The 22,742-nt window shown below is 32.2% G+C and overlaps 1 protein-coding gene, 3 long non-coding RNA genes and 2 pseudogenes across 4 annotated transcripts; 2 read left to right on the forward strand and 4 right to left on the reverse strand.

Annotated features, from left to right (window-relative positions):
- Positions 1 to 731: 731 nt before the first annotated feature.
- On the reverse strand, positions 732 to 3,853 carry LOC112762483 (uncharacterized). The gene is made up of 4 exons (XM_025808332.3): positions 3,424 to 3,853; positions 1,739 to 2,269; positions 1,273 to 1,334; positions 732 to 1,144 (listed from the first exon to the last, which is right to left on the reverse strand). The coding sequence occupies exons 1-4, from the start codon at positions 3,556 to 3,558 to the stop codon at positions 1,120 to 1,122; spliced, it is 753 nt and encodes a 250-aa protein (XP_025664117.1). The 5' UTR covers positions 3,559 to 3,853; the 3' UTR covers positions 732 to 1,119.
- Positions 3,854 to 4,032: 179 nt separating this feature from the next.
- LOC112762482 (uncharacterized) lies at positions 4,033 to 6,517 on the forward strand. Its single transcript, XR_011875687.1, has 2 exons — positions 4,033 to 4,197; positions 5,509 to 6,517. It is a non-coding gene; the product is annotated as an uncharacterized lncRNA (long non-coding RNA).
- A 711-nt stretch (positions 6,518 to 7,228) lies between these two features.
- On the reverse strand, positions 7,229 to 9,945 carry LOC112763963 (profilin-1-like; annotated as a pseudogene).
- A 1-nt stretch (position 9,946) lies between these two features.
- On the reverse strand, positions 9,947 to 10,521 carry LOC112763964 (WRKY transcription factor 6-like; annotated as a pseudogene).
- A 521-nt stretch (positions 10,522 to 11,042) lies between these two features.
- LOC112762485 (uncharacterized) lies at positions 11,043 to 12,692 on the forward strand. Its single transcript, XR_011874969.1, has 3 exons — positions 11,043 to 11,527; positions 11,999 to 12,113; positions 12,426 to 12,692. It is a non-coding gene; the product is annotated as an uncharacterized lncRNA (long non-coding RNA).
- A 717-nt stretch (positions 12,693 to 13,409) lies between these two features.
- Positions 13,410 to 15,668, reverse strand: LOC140180879 (uncharacterized). Its single transcript, XR_011874970.1, has 2 exons — positions 15,202 to 15,668; positions 13,410 to 13,808 (listed from the first exon to the last, which is right to left on the reverse strand). It is a non-coding gene; the product is annotated as an uncharacterized lncRNA (long non-coding RNA).
- Between the last annotated feature and the right edge of the window lie 7,074 nt (positions 15,669 to 22,742).

Below are 22,742 nucleotides of genomic sequence, written 5' to 3' on the forward strand. Positions count from 1 at the left end.
ACTAACAAATCAATTAGAGAATAATGATGATGAAATACAGGTTGAGGCTTTTGATACTACTATTGGAATTGAGGCAAACTGTGAGGAAAAGGGAGATGGTGATGATGATGATGATGAAGATGATGATGATATGACATGGCCAGAGTATTTTGCAATGCAATTGTTAGAACTTAACAAAGACTGGTTCATCCCAAAGGATGATGTCCCCATTATTCCAAATAAATTTCACAATGACATGTTAAAACGGTTTAAAAAAGTTTTATGATCAAGTATATCTAATTTTTGTTTTTCTTTTTTATTTATTTTTAGTTTTTTATATATATCCGGTTCAATTTTGTACAGACTTTTGTTTTGGTCGAATAGATTTATGTATTAATTTTTTAGTGAATTAAGAACTACTTATTAATGTAGTTAATTTGTTTAACTTTGTTCTAGATAAACTGAGGGTGCTTTTTCTGCAATTTAACATTTATTTGGAAGATGTAGTACATGCGTGTTAATTAATGGGGTTTAATCTTGGGCTATTCCAAAAAAAAAATACTTAAAGAATGACTTTTGATGTTTGGAGAATTGATTGTTTAAATGAAATCAGCAAAAAATGTGGTTGATTGCTTATTGTGTTTTTAATTTTTTTTTTCTTTTTTTAGAATTGTGTTTCCAACAAGAGAAATTTAAATGACCATGATAATGATTAATGATATATTAAGATTATTTTAGGGTCTACGGATAAATTGACCAAAGCAGCATATATTGGAATGGTGGTCAATAATCTATACAGATGTTGAGTCTAAATAATAAAAATGAAGAGAAAATTACAATGAAAAACTCATTTGAACTAAACTGAAGTATAACATAAACCCTACATCAAATCAACTAATTCATACCCTATAATAAGGTATGCCATTAGGCATTGGGGTTAGTGATGAGGCAAGCTTGAGCTCAACGATAATAGGCTCCGGCAGGCAAAATATAATGCATATCCATGTTCACATCATTGCAATATGCATTTACAGGCAACAGCGCTTGCTTGGCGAAAAAGAAGAGACGACAACGCACAGTCAGGTTCATCTCAGATACCATCAAGTCAGTGATCATCTTCATTGGTTCCAGGGCAGTTGGTCAAGAGAGCATCCTTTGATTCATACTGAAGAAACATATAAAAATCAAAATTTAATTTATAGATAATTATGAGTTTCAAGAGTGTCAAAGTTTGGTTTTTAGTATTACTACAAAACAAATATATAAAAAGTAACTCTGTGTGTTGTTACTCACCTTATACAAAAGAGGCAATAATTGTGCTCATCCCTCAGTTTCATCAAAACTTCTTGCAAATCCTGAATCGATTACATGTATCACTATCACAGTTGCAACCAAATACGAATGCAGGAATAGATTAACAAAGTTCAACAAGAATGAATTTCAAAGTATAAGAAATACAACAACGACAAGTAAGCTTTGTCCAATGGCTAGGTAGGATCGGCTTAAATGGATCAAATGATGACAAAGTGCAATGAATAATATTTGTTTAAATCGCTTGGTATTTAGAGTATAACGAGGAGAAAATTAATCAGCAATGGAAGTGTATTGACTTAATGTGTGTGCCTGAGCAGTTAAGATCAAGAGAAAAAGAAAACATTTGTGCTGTTTCCATGTGTTATTCAGGGATGCAACATAAATCAATACCAAAACATGGTTAAAAGGAGCGTTCAACCAAAAATATAACCTTTTAGTTACGTACCTCTTCTGTTATTTCTTCCTCTTCCTCATCTTCCTTTTCTTCATCATCCTCATTCTTTTCCGGTTCAATGATTTCTCTATTCTCTAATTGATCAAGGGCAACCTTTGCCTTATGGAAATTGGCTACAACTCTCTTACTCTGCCATCGCGACTTCTGTCTCAACCCAAAGTCTTGCATTAGATCCTCCTCTTTCCTCCTTTTTCTCTCAGCGATGATTTCCTCCTTTTTCCTCTTCTCCTTGTGAGGATCATCTAGGCCAATACCAGCTCGCGATCGTCGAATCTCAATCCCCACTGGCTCAGCCCTACCCAAACCCTCTTTGCCAAGGGCAGCACCGGGCGTATAACCCATTTGTTTGAGCAGCTTAAACCCAATGTTGGATTGTGGTATTGGAGCTTCCACTTTTGCCAATGTTTGCTCATCCTCTTCTTTCTGTTTTCTTTCTCTTTCAAGTTTTCGCCATTCTTGCCAGCTGAGTGTTTTTAACTTATTCTTGGAAGAGCTGATCGGAGGGTCTTTCTTGCCAGAGATCTGCACATAAGAAAGGGATCCTCTTCACCAAAATGCAACTATAGTACATATAATCCGTAAAATAAAAGAGGTTAACATAATTTAATCCATAATTTAAACATTACATAAGTTCCCATTTGTTTTTCCTTTCAAATAGACATATAAAAGCAAAAGCTCATATATCTTCGAAAATGCATGAGACAACACTCCCATTTTCAAAACTATTTCCAAACTGAAATTTTTGGGGATAATAATCTAGCAGCAATGCTTTATTCTTTAGAAAGATGAATTGCTATCCTTAGTCCCACCTTATATGATGAACAAAACTAAAGAAACTAAAAAATTGGCAAGCAAAACAGATAATTGGTACATTAGATATATGAAGAAACCAAAGACCTGGTAAGCAAAACAGATAATTGAAATCTTAGATATATGCAGAATTAATTTCTGCAAACTTTTATTTTCAAAAAGAAGACTCATTTTCTACGTGATATTAGAATGAGCATCGTAATCTATTCCAGTTATCATCTACTTGGTTCGTCAAGTAATTAGCTCACTTATCTACTTAGTGCATGTTTGGGCGCCATTATTTTGTTAAAAAAAGATCTTTTTTCAATGAAAAAATATCTTTTTTTATTTTTTAACGTGTTTAGCAAATTTTTAGTAGTAAAAGTAAAAGCACTAGTAAAATAAAAAAAAAGATCTTTTTTGAGAAGCTGTAATTTACATCTTTTTTTTAAAAGATCTTTTTTCCTTTAAAAAAAGATGTTTTTCATGTAATAAATAAACAAAAAAGTACTTTTATATTGTTATACCCAAACATAATTGATTGATAAAAAGACCTTTTTACATGAGATATCCAAACATAAAATTACTTTTCCTTCTTCATAAGATCTTTAAAAAAAAAATAACTCGAAAAAAGATCTTTTTTAAAAAGCTTACCCAAACAAGCCCTTAAACTCGTCATAAATTACATCAAGCACCGTTTTTCTTTCATCATTTATTAATTCTTAACACCAAGGACTAAAGTTTACAAACACAAGAAAACATAAGAACTAAAATTTAGAGACACAATTGCAAGATCATGTGAAATCAGATCACTATACCTAATTGAGTAAAAGGGAGCGACAGAACGAAACGACAATGGAGGAGAGTAAAACGGCGAGAAGTAATACCTTCTTGGATGAAGGTTTTGGAAGAGTCTCAGATGGAAGGAAGCGTGAGAGGTCACCCATGTAGTCATCGTCCTGTTCTTCGGTCCGGTGGTTGTTGTTGCTGCTGCTCTGCGTGCTCGCCGTTGATTCAGCCATGGCCAGCTTCGCCGCACTGGGCTTGGCCGCTTGCTCACACCATAACTTCGATGAGGCTAAGGGGAACTGCCAAGAAACTGGAGCACGACCCCGCCGCGGGAGGTAGCGGCGATTGCAAAAAAGGAAGCGTGCACAAGAGATTTCAATCAATCAGAACACATGGAGCTAGAGTTGGCGAGCGCAGGGGGCAGATTCACGATCACCGTAACTGAAGGCGAAGGATGCAGCCGTTCCTTGCCCGATTCTGAGTCCCCGAGAGTCGAGAAATGAGAGGGATTCACGCCAAAGTTGAATTCAACTAGTTTCTTTATTCAGTGAACAATTCAAGTTGTTTCTATGGCTCCCCCATTAGGCTAGCTTCTCTTTCTGATTGTTGGGCCCAGGGATTGGGCTGGACAGCCCAATCAAAAAATCTGTCCAAAAATATTTCATTGATCAATTTAAATTGGTTTAGTGATTAATTCACTAATCTATTTAAACAAGTGTTAGGTGTTTAAATTTTGCTTTATGCATGCAACGCACATACCTATATTTCTGCTAATTGTTTTGCTGGTTACTTTCTTGGTGGTCTTTGCCAACTTGGCGCTATCATGCCTTCAAGGGATTCTGTGGTCTTCTATGGAGACGGCAATGTCAAGGGTAATTACTAAACTATGCATCTTCTTATATATATACTTAGCTTGAGTTATTACCTAATTGTTTTCATAACAACATATTATTTAAGATTAAATATGGTAAATTTTGTCTTTTTTTTTTCTATTTTCTTGCTTAGAATTTACCTTTCATGTTTTCCACTTTATAAAATTTAAGAAGTTTCTGTCAATTTTTATCTACAAAGCTATGTATGTGCACATAAAAAATAGTAATTAAATTAATTATTATTTTATATAAATGACTGATTTGGTAAATAATTTTTGATATACATGTAATATAGTTGAGTTTTTACTATTACTAAATAACGAGATTTTAAAAATTGAACCGATCATTAAACTAATAAAATTAGTTGTTTAAAAGTTCAACTGACATTAAATCGGATATAATAAAATAATATATTTATATAAAATATATAATTTTTAAAAAATTAACTTTTTGTGATTTATTATTTTAAAACAATTAATCACTAAAAAATTATACTGATTCGATCTATCAACTGTTTTTTAACTATTTTTTCAATTTTTGACTAATTTATTGACAAAATTTTTATTATCTTAAATCTAACTACTAGTTGTCAGTTTTCAATTAACCGAATTGAATCAACCAATTCGATTTAGTTCTCAGAATCATGCTAAATAATAATGTGATAAAATGAGATATATTATAATTTAATTACTTTCAATTTTTTTCTAACGTAAAGGATTAAATTAAATTCAAATATTTAAGAAAAAAAATTATATAAACCAAAATAATTACAAATTACAATTTTACAGATACAAAAATTGATTAACCCTATAATTTTATGATAGAACACTGAAATTTCATGATTCATGTTATTATCATGCATCTTGGACATACAAAATTTAGTTGATGTTGTTATTATATTAATATTATTATTGAAGTTAGTTGAACATACATATGTCTAATTAAGTAGCATATACCATTTGATTAATTATATAATTAATAATATATTATGTCTCTCAAATTCGACAGCTATTACTGTGGTTGAAGATGACATAGCCAAGTATACTATTAAGACCATAGATGATCCTAAAATTTTGAACAAAACAGTTTATATAAGGCCACCTAAAAACATATTATCGCCGTTAGAAATTGTACAAACTTGGAAAAAGTTGATTGGGAAAGAGTTGAAGAAATCTTCAATTTCTGATGAGCAATTTTTGAGTTCCATGAAAAGTGAGAATGTTAGATACACATATATCTAGTAACAGTGAAAATAACACTAGAAAAGGAACTCAAGGTTGTTAATTACATTATTAATTTTGAAACTTGCAGGAAAATCATATGCAGAACAAGTGGCAATGGTGCATTACTACCATGTTTGCATTGAAGGGTGTCTTGCAAATTTTGAGATAGGAGATGGTGGAGTTGAAGCTTGTGAGCTCTATTCCGAAGTGAAGTACACTACTGTTCATGAATACATGAAACGTTACTTATAGAATAATGGATTTGGTATGAGATGAATATATATTGAACTTAATTAGTAACAAATTAAATAAGGTGTTTGCTACGGTCATCTAAGATAAAAACTCAGGTGCTTTTAGTAGTAGCTACCTACTAGTTGGAAGCCAAAACCAAAGACCCAGTACACAACAAACAGATCCTATCCCCAAACACCTTATTATCAACCACCTGAGCAGCCTCCGGTTTCTTCTTACGGACATCCCCCTCCCTCATATGGTTCAGCAGCGCATCAGCCTCCACCTCCATACCACATTCCACCAACATCTGCCGCTCCATACCAACCCCATTAGGTTCATCAGTAGGCACCAGCAGAGTATGGCCAACCTGCATATCCTAGATGGCGTGGTCCATACTATAATGCGCCGGCTCAGCAACCTGGTTCTGTTCCCAGGCCTCCATATACCGTTCCATCTCCATACCCTCCACCTCATCAAGGTGGATACTATAAGCAGCAATAGTGTTATCCAACCGTCTTCTATAATAAGAGAGATTATTCTTTCCGTCAGCTATCTCCTCAACAAATTGGATTTAGATATACCTGTTATCTTGAAGCTTTAGACCAGCGTGGAGAATTGGTATGTACTTTCCTCAACAAATTGGATTTAGATATACCTGTTATCTTGAAGCTTTAGACCAGCGTGGAGAATTGGTATGTACTTTTTGGGTCGTTTCTAGATTTGTATTTTGTTAGTTTGCATTGTCATTGGTTTGTGAATAGTTTATACAAAAAATGTTGTAAGTACAGTTGGTTTATTTCCAATTTTCTACTTTATGCAGAGTGGGGTTCCCCCATCTATACATGCCAACTCGTCAGAAAACATATACTTGTATCACTACATATTCAAAGATTTCTTATCCTCTTTTATGGTGATGAGTAGTATCATGTTCGGGATTGTTTGTCTCTAAAAGAATGTACTATGTGGATTGTCCCTTGTGAACTTTTATGTTGTATATTTCCGTAAACTCAACAAAGGAAATTGTTAGATCGTAAGACGCACAAGAAATACAAGGGAATTAAAAAATAAATTATGTTGTTAAGGCCTAAGGGGAACATTTTATTTGAACCCTGTTTAATAAAAAGTTCATCTGGTTCTTGAGGTTAAAGAAAACTTGTGCTCATCAAGCCATGAATATTTTGATACTTGTGGATAGTCAAATATTTGTTTCTATCCTATTTGTTTCTGAGTGCCAAATTCTTGGCGAAAACGGGGACGAAATTTATGCATGTGTCAAATTTTAAAAGGAGACACAATGCAGACATAAGACTTTAATCAAAAGTCCATAGCCAATGGATTGAGATTCTTTGTCCCTATTTTCTATCCCTTTCCATTTTCTCCACTCATAATTTGACACCCCAAGAACACAGTTTAAAAATCTCAAAATTGATGAGAACTATTAGGTGTAACATTTCTTCCAAGAGTAAAAGAAAATATACTATGATGCTAACAGAAACGTTAATCAGTGATGATAATAACATTAAATTCCTTGGGCATAGATAAAATTGAGAAGAAAAAGCATGGGAGATATAAGGTTTTAGAAAGTTATGCCAATCTATGCCCATAGCATTAAAACCACTTGTAAAATGTATACAGATACCCGCTAAAAAGCACAACAGAGATTACAGTTATCATTCACTTCTCAAGCACCATAACTTCTTCCCTAGACGCAGATCCCATGACTTTGAATAACCATTAATTAATATTATTACACTACAATCGAGCATTCTCTTGGCAAATCGATGCGAAGCCTTGTATAGGAGCCAGTGAAATAAGCAAGCAGATAACATGAAATAACAAAGAGGACTTAAAGACCCGTATCAATGAGATAATCACCCAGCCTTTCAACAATCATGTTGCACTGCCCTGGAGTCATCGGCTCATCGTAGATTCCGATGATCAACGCCTGATTCGTCTTCTTAATGGTAACACCACCAGGACCCTGCATGACAAGGACAAGCTGAGATTTTAACAACCAATGGCCAAAACCAGCATCAAGGTAACAACGGTATGGACATGGTGCAGCAATGAGTTTTACGCTGATGCTGATTCATTGTGAGCTATGGCCTAAAGCAGTCACATACCACAATTTGAATCCATGATTACATCATAAATTTACTCAATCAGATTAGCAGATTCACATTATCATAGATTGTTGTATTTTCTTTGATGAACTTGTGCAATCAAAATTCAAGCTATAATTAGAAACAGTCAGTACCTTCTTCCCTCGAATGACAGCGCCGGGTTCACCTTGTATAACCATATATTTGGTGCCACCGAGGTACAACCCGGTGGGGGCAAGCGATCAAGGCTCAGCAAAGTCGTTCATGATAGCAGTAATTTCCTCAGGCTTGAACTGCACAACACAAAAGACCAATCAAGAACAGATCAACTAAAACTATTTCAGATTGCAAGGATCACTTGACTTGTGCTATGAACCAAACACACTTGAAATCCCCAGCCATATGTTACTTGCACAAGTGATGTGAATATCCGATTTCATATATAACAATAACGAGTGTATGATTGATCTTATGTTGTTACATACTAATAAAAAGGAATGCATCTCATATCAGATAATCACACAGTCCAAACTCCAAGTCATTCCTAATGACTCACTCCAAGCTTTAATTTATAGCATAAATTGCACTTAACAAGTGAAACATTAAGAATCTGAAAAATTAATCAAGTAGCTCCAGTTGATAAAACTAAACAGCTATGGTTAAAGCGCGAATGTATCAAATTAACACCAAAACCATAGGATATGTCAGTATGTCACATGCAAATCAAATCTAATAAATCGGAGGAAAATTAACGGGGAAAAAAAAAAGAACAGATGAATCTGGAAAACAAAGCACTAAGAAAGAAGGAGAGTTTTAGAGAGAGAAATTGAGAAGGATTAAAGATAACCTGAGGGAAATTAGAGCTCTGAGCCCAAACACTGCCGTCTTGGCCGATGATTGCGGCGGAGGAGAGGTGGTTGCCTTCAATTTCGCAGAGAAGGTGGTCATCGACGTAGGTTTGCCACGACGGCAACCGGCAAGACGACGACGAGAGTAGAGACGACGGCAAGCGGTGATCCGACGGCGAACTGCTCCAAGCCACGAACAGAGAAGCCAGCGAGGATGGGGACGACGTGCCGAGCTACCTGGGTTCCGGACAGGAGAAGAGGAAGAAGCGGAAGCGCTGAGAACCTGGAGACAGCGGCTACAAAAAACCTAGGGCTAGGATTTTGTCGATTTGGTTTGGGTCTTTAACTGGGTCTTTAACTGCTTTTCTTTAGAGGGGCACGAATGATCAAGACTCAAAAGAATTGGAGAAGATGAAGAACAATTTTAATTTTTTGTTTTTTTAATATGTTTTTGTTTTGTTGTTTTAATTATTTGAAATTATAAAATTAGGATTAATTGAATTCTAAAATTTGATTAATTTAAAAGAGTATTTTTGTCTAATCAAATAAAGAAAGAATATTTAAGTCTTTTTATAAAATTAAATAAATAAATGTTTTTTTATTTAATTAAAAGGGTATTTTAGTAAAAGTTGTGATATACTATATATTTAAAAAAGAAAAAATTAAATGCTGATATGAAAAATAAATTCCACATGTTTTATTGTTATTTGTCCATATTTTAAACGTATCGGTACGTATGAATTTATCATCGTACCGTAGCAATCACCATATATAATATATATATATATATATATATATATATATATATATATATATATATATATATATATATATATATATTTACAGGTTAAATTACACGGTTAGTCCCTACACTTTTAGTGAAATTGTAAATTGGCCCCTATAGTTTAAAAGTTTGTAATTGAGTCCCTGAAAAAAATTAAAATTTATAATTGGGTCCCTACCGTTTGATTTAAAGGACATATTCGCTATTTTTAACACGTGAGTTGCACGTGTTTATCAGTAAGGACTAATTTGCAATTTTAGTAAAAATATAGGGACCAACACTATAATTTAACTATTTTAAAATGACCAAAAAATCCCTAACCCACCCCACTCCCTCCACAACCCTCTCACTATCACTTCTCCACTTTCCAAAACAGAAGAAAAAGATGAAAGAGCATCATGAATTGAAGGAACACATTGCTCCTCAACTCTCCTCCGCCTCCAACCCTAAATGCAACAACTCTCGACTGCTCACAGCATCTTCAGCAATGACGGGATCTTCGTCATCATTGTGCCGATTATGGAGGAGATGGCTGCCGTTGTTGTTGTTGTTACCATCTCAAGTGCCGCTTAGTTTATTATTGTTGTTGTTGTTGTTGTTGTTGTTGTTGTTGTTGTTGTTACCTCCGATGACAGAAGAAATGGCGGCTGCAATAGCGGCAATGAAGTTAGGATCGGTGGTGATGACTGCAGTAAAGGAATCAGCCAGAGATGGCGGTTATTGCTGTGGTTGGTTGGATTCCCGATTGGGAAGAGGCAACAACTTGTTGAGACAATTGAAGACCGAAGAATTTTAATTGATTATGTAGGGTTTGAGTCTCAAAGTTTTGCGGGTGACCTTGAAAATTGGGTAACTAGAATAAAGGGACAACATTAAGAGGGATGATGATGCCTGATTGAAAGAGTGGAAGTATTATTAGTATTATTTGATAATGATGAGTTTTGTGTGAGGTCCAATGTGACAGTTGGGAATGGTGCCCAAGCTGAGAGTGTTGCCATGCTTCAAGAAGTAGAAGTAGATCCCGATGGAAAAATAGCTCTTATTAGTAGGAGGTTTGGGTTCGTGATTCCATCTGTACTTGACATGGAACCTGATGGTAACATGGTGGCAGATGCTGTGGTGGTTGATGCCATGGCCATGGCTGCCAGTGAAGAAGGGAGGAGAAGAGGGGAAGAGAAAGGATAACGGAAAAAAAGAAAAAAGAAGAAGTGGACATTATGGTAAATATGTATTTTTTTTACAGTAAACGTTATTGAGGACCAAATTACAAATTTTAATTTTCTTCAGGGACTCAATTACAAACTTTTAAATTATAGGGACTAATTTGTAATTTCACTGAAAGTATAGAGACTAACTGTGTAATTTAACCTATATATATATATATATATATATATATTATACAAACTTATTCAAATGACAAGCAATAATATATGATCTACCTCACCATTATTTAATTAGATATTATCTATGCTATTCAACAACTAAGTCAATTTATGGCTTTACTAATTCAAAAGGAAAAGTATGAGGAGCCAATATCCTAATAGTACAATGCATACAATGGAATTTAATTGTAATTAAAATTAAATTATAGGTAACTAATTAATTGTTTCATATTTAAAATTTGAATAAAATTAGGATTCTCCTTAGTGTCCTCAACACAAACGGCAGCCCTAATTCTAATCTCCTCTCAGCGCCGTTCTTCTTCTTTTTTTCTTTCAGCACTGGCATCCCGCTTCCTCCCTCATGCTGCCATCATCCATCGCACCAAGCTCCCCTCGCGTCGCCCTCCTCAATCGCGCCCCAGCGGGCGCGTCCTCCCTCATGTCTCCCTCCACCATGATACAACGACCCAAACCATCGTTAGCACGGCCGTTGAAACTCGCCACCGTTTGCTGCTCGACGGCGTCCTCCCTGCTCACCACCGGGCTTGTTGTGATTCTGCTCTCCGCGACTGACGCCCACCAACACGATAATCTTCTCTCGGTAGTACTGTTTTCAATTTGTATGTTTTTAGTGTCATTAATTTTTCAGATTTGAATAAAAGTTTGTTGGATATTTTGTGGATTTTTTTTATCATTATTCTGATTAATCATGGGAACTCAAGGACCAACTGATCACAACTCTCTTACTAATGGCTCTGTAAGTCTCTGTATCTATCTATCTTTTTGTATATTATTTTTATCATTATTGTATTTGCAACAAATAAGTTCTTGTTTCTGCCTAAACATGAATATGAATTTGACCATGAATAGAGAACAAAATTATTACTATTTAAACCGTTAAAATAAATCCTTTATTCACCATATTTTTTCATCAATTTTGTTGTGGCTTGTTGTCCTGTTGCTCATTTTTTGTTTTATCCTAAACACAATTATGTTGAAGTCTCTTTCTTTTTTCTTCCTTTATCTCTTTCTTTTCTGAAAAAAATCGCAAAAAATTATGAGAATTTTGTGGAATAATAAACGTCCTTTTTTATTGTTTTAGTCTAAAATATTTTATTTTTCTATGTTTTGGGGTTTCTTTCTCATGAGGTTGGATGTTTAATTTACTCATTGAAAATTTTTTTTTCAAAGATGAAATTTATAGAAATTATTACTTTGTAACTTTCAGAAGACCAAAACTTTTGGGATGATATTGAAGAAGAGTCAAGGTCTTTGGGTCCTCTTGGTCTTCAACAGGTATCGAATCAGGATTGTTTGCTTATTTCTATCAACTTCACTTAATGGTAAGTTTCTTTCTTTTTTTTTTCTATTTTTTTTTTAAATAAAGTATAGGCATACAATGAATGTAGCCAATGGTCTAGTTATCCTGATATGTGCAGTTTGTTATAGAATATTTGATCTTTTGAGACATAATTAAAGAATGATCCAACATTGTGTTATGAGATGTTCACATAACTGCATTATTATGCATTCTCACAAAAGGGTATAGAAAATAAAAAGAAAACAAAGTTTGTAGAATGATAAGTGTGTGCTTGGTTTTCGTGATGACAAACACTTAGTCTTGAAATCTTTTTACTAACCTCTGAGTCCTGCAGTAGATACATTGAAGATTGAGCAGAGAAGGTCAAAGATTCTGAAAACAGACAACACTTGGATTCATAGAAATCATGAACAGCAGCTGCTTTTCGGGTGAAGTTTGACAATTTCATCTTCTTGATGTATTTAGGCGACCACCTTCTCAATGTAGAAGAGATTATGTATGACGAAGTTGTTGTAAAATCAACCTATGTACTGAATATGATTATTTCTATTAGTTTATTAGTTATTATATTGTATGATGATAAACATTATTTCTGGAGCAGATTAAATGTGTAATTGCATTGATGTAACTGCATTCTTTTCCCTTTGTTTTAGAAACAATAAACTGATATATTATCATTGTACAAATTATTAAAATAAGACAACTAACATGCATTATTGTCATATCCATACAAAAAATATGGTCCCCAAAATTTATTATAGTTTCCTCAAAGACTAGCAGGGTCCATTGGTGACACCGAAACAATACCACTTTCAAGAAAGAATTAGAAAAATGAAAAAGTTAGAGCAAAGCCAATTAAGCTCTCCCCTGGACCCTGCTATGAAGTTTCTAAGTTATCATGTCTTGTTGCAAACTGTGTTTGGTTTTTGTGATGACAAGTACCACTTTTCTTTTGTTTTTTTCAAAAGAAATATACGATTCAAAACATATGTTGGATGTTCGGTCATTTAGATTATATAACACCACTTAGTGTAGTGACTTTATTATTATACTTACACACATATGTTGGATGTTCGTGTCTATGAATAACTAGATGTTCACAATTACTGTACAAGTCAATGGTTGATTTCGGGGCTTCGCCCCGTGTTCACCATAGCACCCGTTCAAGTTAACGATCATGAACTTTGCTCAAGGTTGACAATCATGAATTAAATGCTTAACCAAATTCAAGTCATTCCCTTTTGAGATACGAAACATGAATCCCTGAATCAAGACATAAGAAGCTGGATGTTCATTTCAATAAGCATATAGATGGTTATTTTCATAAACAACATGGATGTTCATTTTGATTAACTAGTAACTATGTCATACCTAAATAATTATAGATCAACAGAGTCACAAGAATTCAAAAAGTAAAAAGATCGACCACAACTACGTCCTGCTACTGTCCCATAATAAACTCCCAATATTTTAACCAGTACATTAGCCAAACAAGAAAATTCAACGTTACGCTAAAACATAAGCGGCCTACTTTAAATCACGAGAACTTTGTTCAAAGTTAACGATCATGAATTCAATGCTTAACCAAATTCAAGTCATTTGCCCATCTGATTTTTCTTTAACGATTGCAGAATTCAGGACAGTTGGAACGCAGTTACTGGGTAATTATTCACTATGTCCTCTGCAACCCAGTGCAAGATGCTCTTCGGTATATAACCTGGTAAAAAATTAGAGAGAATTTCCTCAGAAACAGAACGGATTCCCTCAGCAAGAATTTAATGGGTATCTGAGACCGGCTCAACCAAATTATAAACACAGAAATCATCAAGGTAAATTAGTTTCAAACAATGCAACAACATGGCAGCCCAAGAAAGCAATGTTTACATCTAAAAAATAACCATATCAATGGATATTAAATTAGCCATTGATTTCAGTAAAAAAACCAGGACTTGCTATTTCAAATCAGAACTTGGTTTGATCATCATGCATGCATTTGTTTAATTAACAAAAAGAGAAAAAAAAACCCATCAAACATCACCCGATTCAAACAAGCCTTCAACATAATAAAATCAAAATGGCATTCACGATCATGAAAATCAACTCTCCATATGTCTACAGAATAACCATCTTTACTTTCTCATGACTTATATTCTGAGCCTAGTTACTTAAGAGGAAAACCCGTCCAAGATAAAAAAAAATTAGTCAAGTAAGCAAAAAATTGACTATGAAAACTAACCATCCGATTACATAATAAAGTAACCATCCAATTAATGTCAACTAAAGAACGCCGCAGGTCAACTAAATTACCCCACATTGCATGCAAAGGTCCACGTAGCGAGAAAGAAAAAAAATACTATGATATTTAAACCGAACTTTTGCGACTCTTCCCGCGCAAACAGTACATCAATTGCAACCATCTACGGCTGCACGGTTCAATTCAATCAAATTGCAACATCTGAAGTTTTAACTATGAACAATGAGGCACCTCAGCAACATAATCTAATGAGAAAATTCTGATCATGTATGCATTTGTTTACTAAACAAAAAGAGACAAAAAAAACCATCAAACATCAACAGATTCAAACAAGCCTTCAACATAATAAAATCAAAATGGCATTCACGATCATGAAAATCAATTCTCCAAATGTCCGCAAAGTAACCATCTTTACTTTCTCATGACTTATATTCCGAGCTTAGTTACGTAAGAGGAGAACCCGTCCAAAATAAAAAAAAACTTTAGTCAAGTAAGCAGAAATCGACTATGAAAACCAACCATCCAATTACATAATAAAGTAACCATCCAATTAATATCAACTAAAGCACGCCGCAGGTCAACTAAATTACCCCACATTGCATGCAAAGGTCCCCAAAGCGAGAAAGGAAAAAAACAATATGACATTTAAACCGAACTTTTGTGACTTTCGTGCGCAAACAGTACATCAATTGCAACCATCTACACCAACATATTATGCCAAACGGTCCAATTCACTCAAATTGCAACAGCTGAAGTTTTAACTATGAACAATCAGGCACCTCAGCAACATAATCTATACATACAACTAGAAGCAACAACAAAAGGGACCATGAAAATCAGAATTTAGCCAACTAACCGTGGGTTGTCGACAACAATCTGTGCTCACGGCTTCAACTGGCGGACCCCGGAAGCAGGACCCAGCCCGCAGGCTGACGCAGGTCACGCACCCGACCCGTGTTATTGGCGCTGCAAAAGACACCCGATCCAGAGTTCCCTTGCCAAGCGAAATAGCTGTCACCAGGCACGGTCAACGCGCGCGTAAGAAGGATGGGCGGTGCACTTCGGGTCGGCGCTGATGGAGGCTCCAGGTCCTGCGGCGGTAGGACGTGCAGCGGCAAGGGAGCGAACCGGTTGCTGCCTGGGAGGGTCGACGCGCGCGAAGGAGGCAATGGCGCTGCAGTTCTGTTCGCCGCCGGTGCAGGTTCAAGGTCCGGTGGAGGCGCGGGGATGGGATGTTCAGCGGCGACTTTGGGTAGCTGTTCTGGATAGGGTTACCGTCGGTTGAGATTAGAGGAATGGATGAAAATTAGGATTAGGGATTATGTGGTTTTGTTAAACATAAAAATGAACATCCCTTTTGAATATAGAATAAATGTGGGTTATTTTTAATTTTATTTTATATTGGGCCATATAAATAGCCCATTGTACATATTGTACAGATATCTTATTGTCTCCCTAGCGGAACTCAATTCAAAATCATTACAATGTTGCCTTCCGTGTTCTTTGGTATCTAAAAGAAAATCCAGAAAAAGGTCTTTTATTTCTAAAAATTTCTACAATTTCGCTAAAAAAATTTAGTGACTCTGATTGGGTTGGATGTTCGGATAGTTGTCGCTCTTTCACCGGCTATTGCTTCTTTTTAGGAGACTCTTTGGTTAGTTGATAAAGTAAAAAACAAACTACCGTAACTCGTTTATCTACTGAAGTTGAATATTGCGCTTTAACAAATACCACTTGTGAACTTTAATGGATCTTTAACTTGTTTGGTACTCTTCACATCACTTGTGATCGACCACCTATTCTTTATTGTGACAACCAAAGCGCTCTTCACATTAGGCCAACCCAATTTTTCATGAGCACACTAAAAATTTGGAGATTAATTGTCATGTTGTGCACCAAAAAGTACAAGCTGGTGTCATGAAACTACTTCCTATCACTTCTGCTAGACAATTGGCTGATATTTTGATCAAATCGCTATCTCTACACCCATTTCATCTTAATTTATCTAACTTAGAGATTTTAGACATCTTTTATCCTGGCCTCCAACTTATGGAAACATATCAGATTACAAACATAAATAAACCTAAAATAAGTCAAAAACAAATGATGAGTCCAATCAAAAACATAAATCTCAAGCAATTAAATGACAATTCATACATTATATTATTTTTTTGTTAATTGCATTTCATATCATCATCTTCTAAAATAAATTAATTTGATAAATCATCAATTCTGTTAGCATATAAATCATTTTTTATAAATTTAAAAAATTTTATGATAATTCACTGAAATGTATATATAATAGTATAAGAGAGGGCGCACGTGCACGCGCTCACACACACATGCATATATATATATATATATATAATACAAACTTATTTAAATAACAAATATATATATATAATTAAATATTTATACTATTTTTAATTTTATAATTAAGTTATTATTAATATAAAAAGTATTAAAATAAATAAAATATTTTTTATAAATTAAAAATATTTATAATTAAAAATTTAATTAGATTTTCTATTATACATTTTTTAAAAAGACTATTGCGTTAATTTTAGAGTTTTTGTCATAAAAATTACTTAATTAAAAAATTATAATAATTTAATTATAAATTTAATAAAATTTTAAAAATTAACATAATAATTAAATAAAAAATTAATTATTATATATTTAAATATATATATTATTTAACTAATTTTATTATATATTTTATATAAATAATTAATTTAGTAGTTAAATTTTTATATATCCTTATAATAGATCCATATCTTATTGGGAACAACGTGGTTGTTGTGGACTTGTGAATAATAATAATAATAATAATAATAATAATAATAATAATAATAATAATAATAATAATAATAATATTGGTTTTTGAAAAGGGCTAGTAATGAAGATTGATGGAGAATAGACGATAGCACTAAAAGTAATGCCCTTTGCTGAAGAAATTAAAGTTGCTTGAAATTGTGAGTCGACTAAAGTTCCAGACAATGACGGATATAACATGAATTTTATTAAGAAGTGTTCGGATGAGATTGATTATGAATTTACTGCAGTTGTATTAGGATTTTTTTAAAGCACCAATTTATTAACGGACGCGAATATAACTTGGGTGGTGTTAGTTCCAAAATTTGTGGATGCTAAGAAGATCAAAGACTTTCAACCAATTCGTATGGTTGGATGTGTGTACAAGGTGATATCGAAGATATTGGTGAGAATGATGAATTCAGTGATGTAAGATTAGTGAGAGAGACAGAATATTTTTGTGAAGGGATGAAAAATACACGACGGTGCTTTCATTGCATGTGAAATGGTTCAGTGGTTGAGGATGCGCAAGAAGAAGGCGACGATTATAAAGCTAGATTTTCAAAAGGCATATGACAGGGTCAGGTGGAGCTTTGTGGATATTGTGTTACAAAAGATGGATTTTAGTCATAGATGGAGGAGTGCATGGGTGAAGAAATGTGTAAGTACAACCTCTATGTCGGTTCTAATTAATAGGTCACTGTTCAAACCGTTCAAGATGAATAGAGGTCTAAGACAAAGAGATTCTTTATCTCCATTCTTGTTTGTTCTTGTTGTTGATGTATTGCATAGGATGGTGAGAGAGACAGTTAGGAATGGTCGTATATCTCTACTGCTGATTGGGAGAGACAACATAGAACTATCACATTTTCAATTTACGGATGACACTATTTTGTTTTACCCACCAAAGACTGAAACAATTCTGAATTATAAGAGGCTCCTGCGATGTTTTTAACTCATGTATGGCCATACTATTAACTTTGAAAAATCAAATTTGATCTTGGTCAATTATAAGTTGGAGTCGGTGACAAATATGTGTGGGTTACTAGGATGTACGGAAGCTGTTCTACTTGTAAGATACTTAGGAATTTTCTTAGAAGTAAATCCTCAGCTGGTGAAGAAGTGGAAACTGATTATAGATAAGGTGGAAGAGATGCTCAATCTTTGAAAAGTGAAGGTACTCAACAAAATTAGAAAGTTAGTTCTTATCAAGTCTGTGCGCAATAGCTTGCCAATCTACTATCTTAGCTTATATAAGATGCCAAAGGAAGTAGCAGAGAAGTTGATTACATTGTAAAGGAGATTTTTATGGAAGAAAGAGGATGAAAACAATGGTATGCCTCTTGTAAAATAGAAAATAGTGCAGGAGCCAAAAAAGCAAGGGAATTGGGAGTGGGGGGATGCGATGATTAGGAATACAGTGCTTCTGTTTAAGTGATGGTGGTATTTTTTAAAGGAGGATTGTCTTTTGTAGAAAAAGATTGTATATTCTTGTAATGATTTAAATCCCAATATAATGTTATCAAATCAGTTACTATCTTTAATAGGTAGTCCGTGGAAAGATATCTGTCAGTTGAATTTCAAGGAACAACAGGTGAAAGACAAGATAATTAGTGAGTTGTTTATGGAAATAGGGGATAAAAAGAGAACTCGATTTTATGAAGATAATTGGTTATAAGGTAGGCCCTTCAAAAATAATTTTTGGAGGTTTTTCTCTGTTTCAAACCAGTAAGGATTTGTTATAGGAGATTGTGGATTTTGAAATGGATTAGAGTGGATATGGAATTTCCATTGGAGGAGAGAGTTGTTCTAATGGGAGTTAGCACTTGTCAACCAACTCCATGAAATATTAAGACCAGTTAAATTATCAAGTGATAGAGAAGACAGAGTAATGTGAAAATTTGATAAAAAAAAAAAAAAGTATTTTTTTTACTAACTCCTTTATGTAGGTGTTGCAGACTAAGACTATTTCAAAGGAAGTCACAAGTTATAGTTTTACTAGTTCAATTTGGAGAAGCTTGGTCCTGCCAAGAATTGAGCTCTTTGCATGGTTTGTTTTAGTGAGAATGGTGAATACCAAAGAGAGATTGAATATATTAGGAGTCATTCATCAAAGTGATAATACCTGTGTTTTATGTGAAAAAGATGTAGAATTTGTTCATTATTAATTTATTTCTTTGTTGTGAGTTTACTTGGTAGGTGTATGTGGTGCGCTTGGTTGACATACTTTGATAGAGTTTAGGCTATTTTGGATACGATCAAAGAACTGTTTGAAAGTTGGACAGGAGAGTCTGACAGAAAAGATAAGCAGAAAAAGTGGTTGATTAGATTCTTTGCAATAATTTAAAATATCTAACTAAAACGAAATGCAAGAATATTTAAAAATGAAGAAAGTAACGTTGAGGACATTAAATTGAGGTCATTGTTAAACTATAAAGAGTGGTGTAGTGCTGATCCATTTGGTTATTAATAGCAATGTAAAAAATGAGAATAGAATAATCGTTTTTGTGTTCCTTTTACTTTATTGTATGTGTCATGTTTCTTTGTGTCACTCTACTTTAGTGTGTTGAATTTTCTGTGTTCTTTATTTAAAATAATAATAATAATAATAATAATAATAATAATAATAATAATAATAATAATGCGAATTTTTCGGTACAAATAGGAGAACAAATGTACACATGTAGATTTGTAATGTTTGAATTTTAGAGTGATAGGTGTCTATTGAATGGGTAAAGTAAATGGGACAAATTCTGCGGCTGCTTTAGTTGTAGGAGTACTTGCACCATGGTTATTAGAAAAAAAAGGGTGTTACTTTTTGAGATTAATAGAAAAGTTATTAGACTAATTAGAAGTAGTGTAATTAGGAAGTAGTTGGGCCTATTCACTTTTTATTGTGCTGGATATTTTATTGGGCCTATAAAAGAAGAATAATTTAAAGCAACTTGAACAATATCTCTTAGACCTTTTGTAAAATGAAAATCAAAACACATATATAATGATTAATTATATCAAATAAAAAATTAAACAAAAATAAATTAATATAGAATAATTAATTATCCTGATAGATTATAATTCGCTCGCAACTTCACTCACAACGTGGAAGAATAATAAAGTTATATTATTAATATTTATTTTAAAAAAATCAAAAATGATATGCTACAATAATTAATTCTCACAAATTGCATATCTTAGCTGAATATATTAATAATAATTTATTACAGTATGTATTTGAAATTTATATATATATATATATATATATATATATATATATATATATATATATATATATTAAAAATAAGAGAATATGTAAAAAATATTGTATAAGAATTAGTCAAGCAGAAAATAATTACTCATAAATACTTATATGGTTAACAGCTTTTCTTAATTAGGGATATAAGTAAATATTTTATAAATTTTTATTTTTAATTGATATTAAAAAATTTTAAATTTTACCAAAAAGTAAAGTCATTGCATATAAAATAACAGAAAATTTTAAATCTCAATAATGAATAAAAAAATTTCTCCTAAAAATTAACTCCAATAATTAAGAACTTATTTTAAAGATACAATAAATTAAAAATTTATTTTAAAGTTATAATAAATTAAAATAAAATAATAAATAAAATAGACCTATAAAAACTAGCTTTTTTGTTTTAAATTGCTCTACAGGAAATAAAGGTTAGTTTTTAAATTGCTCTATTTTATTTATTATTTTATTTTAATTTATTTTAACTTCAAAATAAATTTTTTATTTATTGTACCTTTAAAATAAATTTTTAATTATCGAAATTAATTTTTAGGAGAAATTTTTTATTCATTATTGAGATTTAAAATTTTGTATTACTTTATATCTAATGATTTTTCGTTTTGGTAAAATTTAAAAATTTTTTTAATATCAATTGAAAATAAAAATTTATAAAAAATTTACTTATATCCCTAATTAAGAAAAGATGTTAACAATATAAGTATTTATGAATAATTATTTCCTGCCCTAACTAATTCTTATGCAATATTTTTTACATATTCTCTCATATATATATATATATATATATATATATATATATATATATATATATATATATATATATATATATATATATATCATAAATTTCAAATACATACTATAATAAATTATTATTAATATATTTAGCTAAGATATGCAATTTGTTAAAATTAATCATTGTAGTATATTATTTTTGATATTTTTTAAATAAATATATAATAATATAACTTTGTTATTCTTTCACGTTGTGAGAATTATAATCTATTTGGATAATTAATTATTTTATATTAATTTATTTTTATTTAATTTTTTATTTGATATAATTAATCATTATATATATGTTTTGATTTTCATCTTACAAAAGGCCTAAAAAATATTGTTCAAGTTGTTTTAAATTATTTTTTTTTATAGGCCCGATAAAATACCCAGTACAATATAAAGTGAATAGGTCTAATTACTTCTTAATTACACTACTTTTAATTAGTCTAAAATTTTTTTTATTAATCTCAATAAGTAACACTCCTTTTTTTTGATAACCACTGATGCAAGTACTTCTGCAACTGAAGCAGCCGTAGAATTTGTCTCATTTATTTTATTCATTTAATAGATATTTATCATTCTAAAATTCAAACAGCATAAATTTATATGTATAGATTTGTCTGAATGTCTATACCGAAGAATTCGCCTAATAATAATGGACAACAATATAGTATATGCCGTAAGTAACATTATTTATATTATTTATCTTTTGGAATAATTCATTATTGACGTACAAATTACAAAGAGAAATTGCATGTGAAATTTCTTATGGCTGATACTATAATTAACAGTACACAGCACTAATCATTAAGGATGTGTTTGGTTTTGCGTTAGAAGGAAGAGAAACACGTTTGAGTGCATTAAACGCTTCTTCTTTTTGTTTGGATGTTTTTTTTTTTTTCTTTAAACGCCAACGTGATTTTAGGTTCTTAACGTGTGTTTATAAGGGTGTGTTTGGGAAACCCGTTGGAAAGGAAGAAGCACGTTTAAATTTCTTGAAAGTTTCAACTTTTGGTTTGACAAATTTTTTTCTCATGAACGCAGAAGTGATTCTGCTGCCAAAACCAGCGTTTACAAGAAGCAACTATTTTTAGCTTCTGCGTTTTCTTAACGGGCTTTTAGCCATAGATACTAACCTTTTATTTACTTTTTACCAACTTTATCCTTTGTATATGTTATTGTATTATTTATAAAATTCTTGTTATTTCTATTTATATGAGCTCTAATTTTCTATTATTTATTATTTTTATTTTTTTTAACTATTTGTTTGACATTATACACTTTTATAATCGTGATTTTTGTGTATTATGTTTGTTATTATCTTTTTATAATATGATTTATTAATTCTATTAAGTAAAGTAAATTAAATAAAAAAATTAACTGTAAATAATAATAATAGTAAAAAATTATAACATACTAAAAAAAGAGTACTAAAAATACTAAAAATATATTATATAAAAAGATCATTAAGAACTTTTAGATTTGTTTCAATCACTATAAAGTAAATATTTAATTTTTTTTATTATTTTCAGTACTAT

The sequence above is a fragment of the Arachis hypogaea genome, chromosome 17 (assembly GCF_003086295.3).
Source record: "Arachis hypogaea cultivar Tifrunner chromosome 17, arahy.Tifrunner.gnm2.J5K5, whole genome shotgun sequence".
In the NCBI taxonomy this organism is placed as follows: Eukaryota; Viridiplantae; Streptophyta; class Magnoliopsida; order Fabales; family Fabaceae; genus Arachis; species Arachis hypogaea.

Coding starts and splice junctions, on each gene's coding strand:
- LOC112762483 (XM_025808332.3), bottom strand. CDS start 3,558: ATGGCTGAATCAACGGCGAGCACGCAGAGCAGCAGCAACAACAACCAC. Junction 2,270..3,423: donor CAAAACCTTCATCCAAGAAG/GTATTACTTCTC, acceptor TCTTATGTGCAG/ATCTCTGGCAAGAAAGACCC. Junction 1,335..1,738: donor AGGAAGAAATAACAGAAGAG/GTACGTAACTAA, acceptor TAATCGATTCAG/GATTTGCAAGAAGTTTTGAT.